We start from the raw sequence: 13,987 nt of genomic DNA, 5'->3' as shown, positions 1-13,987 counted from the left end.
TTTTTACCCCACATCATGTTCTCCTTTTCTCTTTATCTATCTTAAGGGTGGCTGTTGCCCTCCCTGACTGCTTCCACTTGTTTCATCCCTTCCTGTCTGCAACCTTTTTCCACCTTTGGCCAACTCCACTTCTGGGGTGATGACTAGGGCAAGGCACATGAGCCCCTCTTCCAGCTGAAGACGACTCTTAAAGCACTGATTTGTGTCAAGGCTGAATTACTGCTTTTCAACAACAGACATCAGGCAAAACAGAAAGAAACAGGAATTGATTTTCTCCATATCTCAGTGGCACCCTGCCCAACAGGCAGTCCCTCATCCTGCCTAAAACCTTTCACCAGTGGTTGATAAGGGTTTGAAAATTTGTTCCTAAATACTTTGTAATAACAATTAGTTGTTACACCATTAGCCCTGCCTGTAATTAGCTGTATCCAAAAGGCGTCTGTTATTAGCCTCCCTGGACCTATGTGGGTATGGCTGCTTCTTGCTAAGTTGCTACATTAATAATGGTCTGTTATTTTAAATAGGGCAATTTTGCTTCTTTTATTTTTCTTTTATTAAGGATGAGGTTTAGCTCGACATTACAGTAACCACTTACAACAGGTGATTGTCTCAATATGTTTTCTGACTTGCTTTACATAAAACTTATGACAAAAATAAGCCTGCGAGTCTTGCCTTTTTTTTTTACAGTCTTCTGACCTGGTTTTTGTCTGAGGTATTAACGACAATAAATCCACCAGTGGTTTGGCAGGAAATGGAAATACTTCATTGGTTTTTGTTTTCTGTGGCTGACCTGAAAAAATAAATATTTTCCTGCCAGTGTGGTGTAGTGAGTCAGACAAGAAATCTTTTTACTTCACTGTGATGACACCTCAAATGTTTGTTTACTTTCCAGCCTTTAGAGAGACATTGTCTTAAAACATACTTTTACTTTCTCAACACTGTGCTAGAGTTCTCTGAAATTATAAAGAAAACCCCTAACCAGTTTTTTTTTTTTTTTTTTTTTGTGGTTATTACAATTTCAGGGGCCCAAAGACATGAAGTAGCCTTAATGAATGGGCTAACTGTTAACTTGCACCTCCAGCTGGTATGTCTTTACAATGTTTATTTGATGTTGTGCTGACAAATATTTGTTTTCCTTTCTTTGTGAAAATAAGCGGTTTTCTGAGGACCTCACAAAGACAGCTCTGGATGACAGCCAAACTTTCCTTAAGTCTTGGGACTTGTATCTTGAATGACGCTTTGGTCTGTGCAAGACCTGGCTCCACGTAATATTAAGCAGAAAAGCTGGAGAGAGAAATATCTTCAAGGGCTCTGTACGGGAAGTTCGAGCTGTTCTCGCATGTGCTGTGTGTTGGTCTTCAGAACGGAGATCTTATAATTTAAGAAACATTTACAAATAACTTAAAATTTTAATTTCATACCACATTTCAAAGTTTAAGAAACAAGAGTTCAACTGTGAGCAAGACAAAACTGTAATTTCAGTCAAGCTTAAAATGCAGTTGCATACAAAAGATGGCATTTTGAGTTATGCTGATTTATATACCCCCTAAAACATAGTAAAGCATCTGATTTTGATTTTTATGACATAGTGACCATAGACATGGTTTCCTTATGAGCAGGTCTCTGCTGTCGCATGCAGCCTGTCTCTGGTTCTCTAGTATTACCACATTTGGTTCAGCCGAATGAAGATGTGAAGATTCATTTTGTGTAGTTCACACAAAAAAATTTATCACTCTGATCCGCTCCTCTGTAACATGTCTCTGACCTTTGTTAAATTAAGAAACATGAAGCGGGGAAGGATGGGGCTAAGTACAAGCCAGTTGGGTGCAATGCAGCCAGACGCCCTGCCAAACTGCTCGGGTACACAGCCCCTGCTGAGCCCTGTGTAACCACTGCCAGCAAGAACAGGAGGGCTTGTAAGTCTTCTCCTAGTCCTCTCAGCATAGTGGCAAGCCCAGCTTGCCTCCACGCAAGGAGCTGAGAATGAAAGGCCGTTCACCTAAAGGTGTTGAGGCGAAGTCTTTGCAGAAGGCTTATTCCTTTGGTCAGGCTCGTTTCAGAGGAGGGGATGATTTAATAACTGATGTTTTAGGGCAGGAACGGAAATCCAATTCCTTTGCACTGTTTGCTACTCCTCAGCTGCTGCTTTTGCTTGTGCGATGGAGCTGGGTGAAATCCCCGCTTCCCTGGCTGCAGTCAAAGCTTTGCCATCGATTCCTGTAAGTGCAAGTTTTCACTGCTGGATTTTTGTGGCCTTTGATATGGATATATGAAATAGAGGTATTATAACACTTTCCTACTTTGATAAATGTTATATGGACAAAGAAACACTTGTAATTTCTGGGGGATTCTCTGTAGTCTGCATGAAAGTAAAGCAGTCTTTATTAAGTTATATACTGTGAGCATCTCTCTCATCTCTGCTTAGATACATTTCAACGTATCTTTTGGTTTTTTGTTCTTAACAGCTATCTTTCTTTAAGCCTACACCAAGACGCTATAAAATTCTTCTAGAAGCCAGAGCCTTTCCCTCTGACCATGTAAGAAATTAATATTTCACCATATTTGTATTATTAATCATATTTTTCCAAAGAATATCAGTAGCCTAATTTGAATATTTATTAGCTCATCCTGTCCAAGTAACATTACAATAAAAAAAGCTGTCAGAAGCTTTTGAGCTCAGCATGTTTTACAGATCGTAGCTTTATTCCTTTTTTTCAAATAAAAAAATGTTACAAGAGGAAAAGATTGAACGGGCACATTGATTTATTAGTCTTTTTAAAGACATTGAGCAAACTACTGGCCTAAATCAACTGAAGTTGTAAATGTTTTATTAATTCTTGTTGCTGTTTTACTTTATGAAACCAAATCAATACAAACTCACAACATTAATGCTTATATATCCCCAGACAGAGATGGAAATGTTTGTTCTTAGTACTTTAGATTACTAGTTCAAACATAATTTGTCTGCTGTAAAATAGAAGACAATAGCCCGTGCATCACAGCTTAGAGCAAATTAATTTTTTGGGTTTGTGGCCCACTGCTACTTTATCATCAGCTCCGTAAACTCGTGGAAATTGATAACAAATTTGATCTCTAAGGTGCGATAAAAATGACTCAAGCTGCTAACAGGTTTATTTGCAAGGAAGATGGCGCCACAGATGTGTATAAACCTCAAATTGCCTTTATTCAAAGTAATGTTCATACTAATCCCATGTTTGTTCCAGGCACACTTGTATATTTGGACTTCATTTTTTAAAATTTCTACCGCACTGCAGTAATAACCTGTACAACCGCAGTCACTTCAGTTCCTGTCATGTAATTTAAAACTATTTTATAATATTATTCAATGACTTTTTATGCTATCTCCAGAACCATTATTTATTGATAGAATCAGTGGGTAGGATTTTCAAAATAGCCTGTGAGTTTAGTGCTCTGATTTCCTCCCAGCTGTGCAGCAAATCTAAGATGCGAGAAGAGCATGGGACAGCATGTATGTGCTGGCCAAACCTCATTTGCATTGACAGCAGCAGTGCATACGTGACAGCCCGGGATTTAGCACGTGCTACCAAGCAAAGCAGGTACCCAGGGGCTCTGGAGAGGCAATGTTCAGTCTTCTCTGTGGCTGTTTTCCAGGCAGGCGCTGCTTGCTGGGATCTGGTAAAGCACATCCTCCACCACATTTCCATCCTCGTTCTGCTGCGTGAACTTATCCTGCAGGGTTTAGGCTTTGACTTTATCCTTGCTGCCTGATGATGTGAATTAAATTCTGATCTTTTTTGAACAACAGGAAATCTAGAAAGTTTTCGGTGGAGTTGGCTTAGGCTTACAAATGTTAATTTTGGTGGAAGGCAGGCATCTGAACCCCTTTTCTGAAGTTCTGATCTTTTTTTCTTTTAGTTGTTTTAGCATCCAATTGCACTAACATGCTCTGCATGGAAATCTCTTCCAGTACGCAGTTGAGTCCCAACTTCGGCTTCACGGACTTGATGTGGAGAAATGCATGCTCATGATGCAGCCACGGGAGGTTGGTGAGGAATATGTCCCTTCTGCTTGCTATTGCTAAGGGCAGAAGCTTATTTCATAGGAGAGTAGCCATACGTTCTCAAGTATTCTGGTGGCTGCCTGCAGAAGTTATAATCTATTCCTCCTAATACTTTTTGGTAAAATTTATGAATCGAGTATTCTGTGTCTGCATATATTTTTTGGTATTAGAACCCATTTTATGATCGTTGGGTTCAACTAGTGCGTTTGCCTTATAGAACAAACTAAAAAGGTTATTTTCCCTATTTTTCCTGTTTGCAAAACCTGACAGTATCCTGAGAGAACTGCAAAATATAGTAGCTCATTGAGAAACCCCAATGTCCTCCTAATGTCCTAAGGTAAAAGATTGCCATAACATGAACAGCAGCAGCCTGTGTATCGGCACAAACGAAGGGAAAGGTCTGCTTTGAGTAATATGCAATTCAGATTAATTTGAAAGAGTGCCTTGCTTCACTTTTGCAGTATTAAGAACTTTGCCACCTAACTATAAACTGATGGTGACCTTTTGCTTCTGAAATCTGAGTCATCTTGTGAGTAAAGAGCCCACTCCTGAACGCTTGATAGATTTGCAAAGATTGTTGAGATAATAAGTTACTTGCAATTCAACAATCTTGCCCAAGCTCTTTTCAGTAACAAGTCTAATTTAATTCTAGGTTTTCACTGTCTAATTGATCCCTAGGTGGTGGTATGTTTTACATGATCCCTTGCTAGGAAGATGGGAGGAGGATGGGGCAGTAATTTTCCTATAAAGAATACAGAATGAGGGTTTTTTTTTGGTTTAAATTCCTCTATATTTAATGACCCCAGGTTTGGGGATTTTTGTACTTTTGATGATGTGAGACTTATTGTTTTTGAAATATAAATATGGCAGGTTTATAACAGCTTCCTGTGGGATACGTAGTTAATCAGAAAAGTACAGAGTGAAACTGATAGACAACTTTCAAGCCTTGTGGGTGTCACAAATTTCAGATGCCACATAAAAATCATTACATATGCTGTTTGCACCAGGATTTTTTTTTTACTGTAAATTACAACTGTCTGAAATGTTAAAGAGTATGAAGCATGCTAGAATATGAAGTGAATAGACTTTTTATAACTGGCACCTTCAAGATAAGTTTGCTAATGATTTTTTTTTTTGAGGTAACTCACTCATAGGCTACTTCATAGCACTACCTTTGTATATCATTACCATGCTAAGGATTTGCTTTTGATCTCCTTATGCAGCAGCACAGCTCATGGTAAAATATAGATTATGAAATAAGAAATGACAGTTTCATTACTGCCACAGTTGATGTAAAATATGTGTTTTAACTTTGTTTTAGGGGGAGGAGACCTTGAGGACTGAAGATATCCTTGCTGTTATTGAGAAGGAAGGGGACTCTATTGCTGTCGTTCTGTTCAGTGGGGTGCAGTACTACACGGGACAGCTGTTTGACATCCCTAGAATAACAAAGGCTGGCCAAGAAAAGGTAGAATTGCTCCAGACCCATCCTTTCAACACCAATTTTAGATCAATTTTCCTTATGAAATATTTTTGATTTCTGATTATTTTTTGGGGGGGGGAACAAAGCAGAGCACATGTGGAAACCTGTGGGGCTCTGATAAAAAGTAAAAGCACTCTGTGCCGAGATCCTTTGGGGGCTGTGTGCTGCATGAAGAAATAGCCCTGCGAGAGCAATCTTGCAGGTGTGACTTAAGCTATATGGAGAGATAATTCATGACTATGAACATCTACAGGGCTTTTCTTGAAGGATAGAATTTCAAGAGGTTCAGTGGAGAAGGAGGAGGTAATAGCTCTAATCTCTCTTTAAATGTTAGTTTGCATTAGATTTTTGCTTTTTGGGAGTTTTTCACTATTTTCCTCCTTTTCTTCAGCCATGCTGTGGCAAGTTTTGCCCCCAGTGAGCAGAAAGGTGAGCTCCCCATGAAGCCAGCAGTGTTCAGCCTCAGCTGATCAGTTTTTTGGAGACAGGCGCAATGTGGAGCATACCAATGTCACAAGAGGACTGTATTTTAGTGATGATTCAGCCGTCGGAGCTTGCAGGCAGTGTGCTCTGTGGGCATAGCTGTAAAATTTCTTTAACCATCTCAATTGCCTCAAGAATCTAGGAGAAAATAGGTTTTAATTAAGTCTTCTTATCAACAGGAGGTCACCAGAGTTTCTGTAGGGGCAGTCTCTTACTGGATGTACCTTATCTCATGTAAGATTAAACCACTCAAGCGTAAGCTTATTTAGCATCACTGGATTTTGGCAAACCAGCTAACTATTTATATTTGATGATTTAACTCTCTGGAGAGGTTTCTGGCTCACATCAGGCTATACATCCTCTGCTGCTGTAGGTTTGGCAGTGGAAATTTTTCTGGAGGACAGGGAATAAGTTATGCTGCTGGAAAGTGATAGTAAAATCTCCCCTGGGAGAGCACAGCAGGTGTGAGAGGTAGTGCAGGGCCCGTGGGATATAAAAAGGGAATGTTCTCACAGAGCAGAACCTGGTGACAAAATTGGTCCTGAACACAGTACAAAACAAGACCAACTTCTAACACGGATGCAGAAAGCCAAGGAAGAAAGAAAAGAGGGGAGTCAGCTGCGGGGGGAAAAGGGTCTGTGTATTAGCTCCATGTAACTCTAAAAGCAGCTCCTTCATGATGCCTTCCTTGAGGGTCTTCCAGTACTTTGCTGACCACAAATAGTCAAAAAGCTATGCTGAAATGTTTGGAAAGGAAGATAAGTTAATAACAGGGCAATGCCACCCACTGCTCTGCTCGCTCTCGCTCCTGGTGGCAGCAAAGCCTCTGTTCAGCCGCCAACACCTACGTGCCTAAGTGCTTCTTCCCCAAAAATCTGCTCTGTGATGTGTCTGAAAGGTGTCTGAGAGAGAAATCTTGCTTCTCTACTGTAAATACGAATAACCTGGGAAAAGCCTATCACTTTACTGCCTCTGTAAAGATGCTCCCTGGACTGTGGGACACATGCCTGGATGAGTGGAAGTGATGTGGTTTCACTGAAATCTATAAACTACCCCAAAGTGGCTGAGAACCTGTGTTCTGGGGAAGAGTAGTCACTGGTAGTTTATTATATGGAGAAAATATGGATTTGATGTTTATATTATCTGAGGAGATAACCAGGAATTGGTAGAGAGATCTTAAAATTAAGGCAGTGCAAAGAATATTATTAACTCGGGGTATGTACTTCTGCATGGATATACACAAAAACACTGCATGATATGCAGAGACTGTGTCATCTTACTGAAGGGGAGAGCAACTTCAGACAGCAGTTCAGTACTCCAGCAGGCACGGATAGATGTCAAAGGCCTGTTCCCACCTGTGTGCCCGTTAGAAATGCCATAATGAGAAGCGAATCTCTTCTTCCAGGGGTTTTTCAAAAAAGGGGAAAAAAATTAATTACCAGCCTTTTTGTAGTTAGACTGAGCAGGATTGGGATCCAGGTAGATTCATGACCAAAAATGTCATTAATGAATTTAAAAAGGATAAGTAATTCAGCCTGAAGAACTGCTTGAGTACCCATAAGGCTTGAAAAGCATGAGCCAGCCCTGTTTTTGTTTCCCTACTGCCAGAGACACTCCGATCAATGCCCTACGGATTCTACCCCCTGGGTTAAGGGATATTTATGTGTTTATACAAAACCACGATGTAACATACTGTTACAACACACTTAAACATCTGCGTATGGCAAATACGTACTTGAACAGCTATGAGATCAGAGATTAATGACAAGTTTTCTGTCTTAATATTGGTAAGAGGTGGTTCTGTATTCCACTGCTTCTCTTAGTCTCCGGGCTGTTGGTTACCTGAAAGTCCCAAATGTTCCATTTTCAAAAACAATTGGCTCCTCTCCTCTTTCCCAGCTCAGAGCTGATATAAGAGGCTGCACTCGGGTTAGAGGAGAACAAAAAACAACTGCTGAAACAGAGTCATTAGCATCTATGTAATGTGTATGGGCTTAATTTCTGTTTGGTGGCATCCAACCAGTCCCTGTCCCCAGGCTCACAAGCTTTCAGGACAGTAAGCATGTGGACTTAAAGACTCTATCTCCTTCAAGACCTTCTGGACCTGATGAAACTAGCAGTGGTTAAAACGATTGTCTTATACATGACATATGATCACAGAAAGGCTGGAAGTCCTTTCAAATCTATATTAAAAGAGGATAAGCCCAAGAAGTCATGTTCATAGCAAAAATGCAAGGCTCCCCTTCCTTGTGCTGAAGGGTGGTGAATGACCTCATGCTCCTGAACAGAAAATAGGTTGGGGAGTGCTGACAAGCAAGAAAGTCAGAAGGGGAAAATGCAAGGTGGAAGTGTCATTTGAGAAGAGGAGGGGGGGAAAAAAAAAATCACTTGTCAGCCAGTGTAGCAGAGAGAAAAGTCCTACACAGATGGTCTTAATTCTTCTAATGTACAATTGAAATAAAATCCTGCAGTGTTGTGCCCTATCAGGGCTTGGCTAGAGATTTGAGCTGCAAGCTCAGGAGGTCTGGAAAATGTCCTAGGATTCTTGAGGTCAATCATTTATGAATTAAGTTACTGATTTCCTTTTACATTTTTTAAGCCAATTTCCTAAGTTCTCTATGTACGTTAAGATTCCTCCCAGAGTGAAAGCTCTGCACATAGACAGCTTCATTAAGTCATTAAATATTAAATGAACTAAATTAAGCTTGAAAAATTACCCCAGGCTATTTTTCCGTCTTAGGTCTCTCAGATAAATCAAAATTACTACGTATTGTGCAGGAGACTCATCAGCAGGCTGAAGAGAATGTAACAGTTTTCCTTGTTTCGTACTTTTCAGCTTGCTCTAGAGGATGGAGGGGGTTGAATCATTTTATTATTCTACAAGCGAAGAAATGGCTGACTTTTAGGAGTCTCTAGCTTTCAAATACAATTTTCATTTCATAAGTTATATTGTACTTTCCACTGACTCTGTACCGTATGTAAAGTATTTTAATCTCTTGAGTCCCAGTAGGAAGAGCTTTAAGATCCTTCATCTTCGTTTCTTTTCCCGTCTCCTTTTCTAAATGTCCCAGCTTTGCTGGTGTGAAGCTGCCATTTTCTCTCCCTCTCTCCAAATGTCATTGTCCATGCTGAGTTGTTACCTGCTGGTTATCAGCAGCCATCCAGACACTTTGCAGAAATGACTTTTAGATGTTAAAATAAAATGGAAGAGGCAGGGGAGAGCACTTGTCCTCTTCTTCACCAGAGCAGATGGAGAGCTCTGTTTTCCCCCTAGTCTCGGGGAGCGACATTCCCACGCAGTCCTTGTTCTGCGTGGCTTGTGCAGGGAGAGCTGTTTCAGTTTGTTTTACTTTTTTCCCATGCAATCTGTGTGGCTAAACATTTGCTGTTTGTGCGACTCGAGTGCCAGACGCCTTCCCCGGGAAAGCAAACCAGCACCATCCATCTTGCAGATGAGGACTTGAACAAAATGGTACAAGTGGGTGTTTCCGAGATGATGCAGGAAACCGGCCAGTACTGAACCCAGATTTTCAGGATATGTCTCATTAGTAAGTCAAATAATACACAGTAGGATTTGCCAACCAATTTCAAAGCACTGGGGAGCAGTTAAAGAAGTTCAGGAAGATGACCCGTGGTGTCATGCTGGTGGCCATCTAGTTTGCGGGCTACAAGCCCACGGTGTGGGCGCAAGCTGCTGTCAGTGCCTAAGGAAGTCTGCGCTTGTTGAGATTACAGGTATAGATGTGGCTATGGAGCCTCGTTGTACTACTGTGGCTGCAAGGGCATCCAACCTGCTGGTGTCCTAAGGAATCTTGTCCTACTCCTCATCTACTGTCTTTCTGTAATTTGTCATCTTGTACTTGAAAGTATTCTTTTATAGAGTTTATCGCTTACCGACAGGGAAAGTACAACTGACTTTAACACAAGTCTTACCATAGAATTAAATTTCTTATAGGCTTTTTCTATGAGCAACTACCTTTTTTGTTTGTTTGTTTTGTTTTAATTTTGTTAATGTACTGCCAGACACATATGTTCTGCAAGACTCTCAGCATATCATGTTATTCCTGGTTTCCACTGCAACCAACGAATGTCTCATAGCAGTTCTTCAAAAAAGTTTGTGGAGGACGTAGGTACGAAGGGATACCTGTAAATGTTTAAATCCAGTCAACTGAAGTTTTGAAGTTAATGCCTTAAAATCCTATGAAAACCTACACGTTCAATAGCAGATTTTCTTTAGTTTGCTGTAGCTTATTTCTCTGAACCAGGGCCATTTTACCTCTGCATGCGAGTGTTCCCATGGGCGCTCAGTGTGCTTCAGCTCCTCTGCATTAGCTTCACCATTTCAGTTGATTTGTCTTGTCTTCACAGGGACACTCAGAAGTGAGTTAAGCCACCAAGGGTGTGAAGGCTAGACTATTAGAACCTTGGTTCTGTTTAAAAGCAAATGTTCGGATCGTGCAAATGCTATGGCAGCGAGTTTTCTTCCCATCGTTTTGGAGCGACTTCTCAAGCTGATAACTTCACTAATGCCTCTATTAGAATTAGTGTGTCACATCATCTTAGAATGCTGCTTCATTCAAATTGTTATGCAGTTTATACAGAAGATTAAATAGACCAAAGTACCACTTAAATAATTTAGCTAAGGCTCCCTTCATGCAAGAAAACAGCAAGAGATTCTTAAAAAAATCCTTTGTTTTATTATTGGACGTTGATTTTTCTGAAGCCTATGCTCTCGCTCTTATTCCTACCATGCTGCTTGCAAGCAGGCTGTTTGTGTTTTAAGAGCAAAATGCAAAATAGCATTTAATTTGTAGTCCAGGCACAAAAGGTAGTTTTATTTCTCTGCGTTTAAATGAATAGCAGTTTGGAAGAACTTTTTAGTTTAAAAATGCTGCCATCCAGTGGTTATTTTGTGTGCAAAACTGCTATTTTTTGATCTCTACATCTGTGGTTCTTATATGCTTTTTGCCCCCTTTTTTTTTGTTTCCCCTATGCAAATTGTGATTATGACAAACACAACAGTTTTCACAAAGAAATGACAGAATGCTTTTGTAACTTCTCAGGGACAAGTAGAAAAGTCCTTAAAGATCAATGTGTTGCACAGGCTGCTGTCTCACCCGTTTGGATTCCCAAAGAGCAAGTTCCTAATAGTTTAAATATCAGGGAGACCTTAAGTACAAGTATATAGCAGAATGTAATTGTTCATGAGTGACCGGCACCGTTATGTACATCACTATTTTGTCTCTGCCTAGAGCTTTTCCTGTTATACAACAGTTTGAAATTATGCATTAATTCTGAATACTTATTTCAAGTGATTCCACTTTAAAGCATGAGACAAAACTTAGGAATCAAAACCATACCCAAACGTCCTTGAAGACAAGCCCACAAAACAGTTAATGATTTCTACATGTATCTATGGTATAGAAAACTTGCTTCTAGTAATAACTCAAAACAGATGGAACTTGATAGCATGCCTGTATAGAAAGGAAGTAATGCTCTAAAGATGTTTTTTCAAAATAATTTTATACTGATGATTATCTTCATAAGTAGTATATTAATTACCTCTTTCCTGCAGGGTTGCTTTGTTGGATTTGACCTGGCTCATGCTGTTGGGAATGTAGAGCTTCATTTACATGACTGGGGAGTAGATTTTGCCTGCTGGTGTTCCTACAAGGTAAAATAGATTCATTTCTTGAGACTATTTTCCATAATGTCACTTATATGATGGGTCAGCAAACAGGTCAGATGAATAAGAACTGTACCTGAACTGTTGATCAAGGCTTGGCTGAATCTTTGAACCAGCCACAGTGAGGAGATGCACACTGACTTTAGTGGTGGTTTTGTTATGAGACGTTCTAAAAGATAATAGTGGCAATGACCTGCAAGGTCTTGTGGGTGTCAGGTGGATGCTACCAGTGGTTAAACACCTCCTCTGAAGCACACTCTGCTCTGAGGTCATAGTATCAGAGGCTCTTGTTTCCCGCACCGAGAAGATCTTGTAGCTATAGGATTTTCTTAAGTGGTCCCTAAATAAGAGAATATTCTTGCCTAAACTTACATAATTTCAGATCATAGAATGAGGTATCTTTAGTTCCTTTGACTTCTCTTGAGATTAAGAATCAACAGATATAGTCAAATGAATTATTTGATGACTTTGCTATATGCATTATGATAGGGGACTCTTTCAGCCGTACTTCAATTTTCTAGCTTTTTGTCTGTTAGACTTCAAATATCATATGTAAGCCAAGAAAGATATATTTAGAATTAATCTGAAAAAAATGTATCTGCTTTTACCTGCATCAGCACTTTGAGACAAATGTTAAGATCTCCAGTTAGAAACTACTAGACATGTAAAAATTCGTCTGTTTTATAGAGCTGGGCGAGGGAGGGAAAGCTGTACTTTACAGATAATGAGCACGACGTGTACGTGTTGATTTATTCTTTGCAGTATTTAAATTCTGGAGCAGGAGGCCTTGCTGGTGCCTACATTCATGAGAAGCATTCCCAGAGTATTAAACCAGCGTAAGTATCTTTCTATACCCAAATAAAAGGTGCTGTGAAGTTTAAACGGGAAAATATCTTCCCTTTGAGTTGAGATCTGAAAGTGAGAAAGTGTACACATTCCTAGTCATAGACTATGGACATATGTATCTAGGCATATATGTGTGTGTATATATGTATGTATAGATGCAGAAGAAATTCCCTGCTTCAAAAAACCTCATTGGGCTAATATTTGCTACTGACTTACTGCATCAACGAAAAGGGAAGTACCAGTTTAGGTAATTTGGTTATCTGACATTGTTACCTCAGATGGGTTGGTTTAAGTTAATTTTAGTAAATTTTCAAATTGTTGATGTACGTGCTCATCTTAAATACATTTCCTCCTTGAAGTCTGTACCAGTTTTGAACTAAATATAATAATAAAAAAGAATGCTTATAATATTAAAAACAAGTAACCTAAAGCAGGCCTGTGAGACTGTTTAATGTAAAGAGAATATTTAACATCTTCCTTTAGAAATGGATTTTTTTTAAATCATTGAAGTCTTTGATTGCTGAACAAAATCAAAGATAATTTCAACTCTGTGTCTAATACCTCTTTAATACTGGCATGTTTTCATTAAAATTATATCCACTGGTAAAGCTCAGAAGCATTACAGGGAGATCTGTGTTCTCAAAGGCTGTATAATCCATGAAAAGCTGTGCTATCAACTGAGGTTAGCTGCATTAAAAAAAATTACCTGTTATTTAAAATGTTCTATGAGTGTAGTCCATGTATGTATATTAAGAACAGTAGGAGTAATACTTTTAATGCACTGACAAATGTAAACATTTCTTTCTGGCTATAACACTTGGAGAAATTGCTGGCACTTACTTTTATTTTAGCTTGAAGAAGGCAAACTAAATCAGGTTTCAGAGAGAAATAATATTATAATAAGCAGGTTCGCTGCACTATGTGCGGGTTTCAGACTGTCTAGACTCCCAGGAGATAACAAAATAACACTGATAAGTTCTTCTCAGTCACCCATAACAGAAAACTCATTAGGATGACTTATGACCTGTTGTGAGCTGATTCGATCCTCACATGTGAATACTGGCAAAAATATTCTGAAAATCTGGAAATTTCTTCTGGAAAGTTCTTCTTCTGCTTCCTGGTTAGCCAGGTGCAGGCATTGCTTTCACGGCCAAACCTCTGGGTCCTGGCTGTTGGGAGCTGGGAAGATGCTGAGCAGTGAAAAAATGTGCCCAGCTAGAAATCACAGAACAGCAGTAGGAGGAATGAATAAAACTCAAGGAGCTTTGAGTCTTTTTTTTCTTCCTTGATGAAACTTCAAAATTTCGACGAGGGTACTAGCTTGGTATTGTAGGTAAGAGCTTAAATTAGTTTTTCCTGAACAAGCTTCTTTATACATAGTCATTAACTTGTGTACTGAATCTGGTTACTGAATCTCCTAAATACAATTGCCTATACGAAATAGGCT

The 13,987-nt window shown here is 39.5% G+C and overlaps 1 protein-coding gene across 4 annotated transcripts in view; it reads left to right on the top strand.

Moving 5' to 3' along the window:
• Positions 1 to 13,987, top strand: part of KYNU (kynureninase) — a 60,758-nt gene that overhangs the window by 23,910 nt on the left and 22,861 nt on the right. For all 4 annotated transcript variants that reach the window (XM_064451032.1, XM_064451030.1, XM_064451029.1 and 1 more), the window contains 6 exons: positions 1,023 to 1,084; positions 2,466 to 2,537; positions 3,950 to 4,024; positions 5,364 to 5,510; positions 11,584 to 11,682; positions 12,457 to 12,530. In XM_064451032.1, coding sequence (XP_064307102.1) covers positions 1,023 to 1,084; positions 2,466 to 2,537; positions 3,950 to 4,024; positions 5,364 to 5,510; positions 11,584 to 11,682; positions 12,457 to 12,530 — 529 coding nt within the window. The remainder of the gene's footprint in view (positions 1 to 1,022; positions 1,085 to 2,465; positions 2,538 to 3,949; positions 4,025 to 5,363; positions 5,511 to 11,583; positions 11,683 to 12,456; positions 12,531 to 13,987) is intronic.

This window comes from Phalacrocorax carbo, chromosome 5 (assembly GCF_963921805.1).
Source record: "Phalacrocorax carbo chromosome 5, bPhaCar2.1, whole genome shotgun sequence".
NCBI lineage: Eukaryota > Metazoa > Chordata > Aves > Suliformes > Phalacrocoracidae > Phalacrocorax > Phalacrocorax carbo.
Note: the sequence above shows the minus strand (reverse complement) of the source record. Positions and strands in the feature narration are given on the sequence as shown.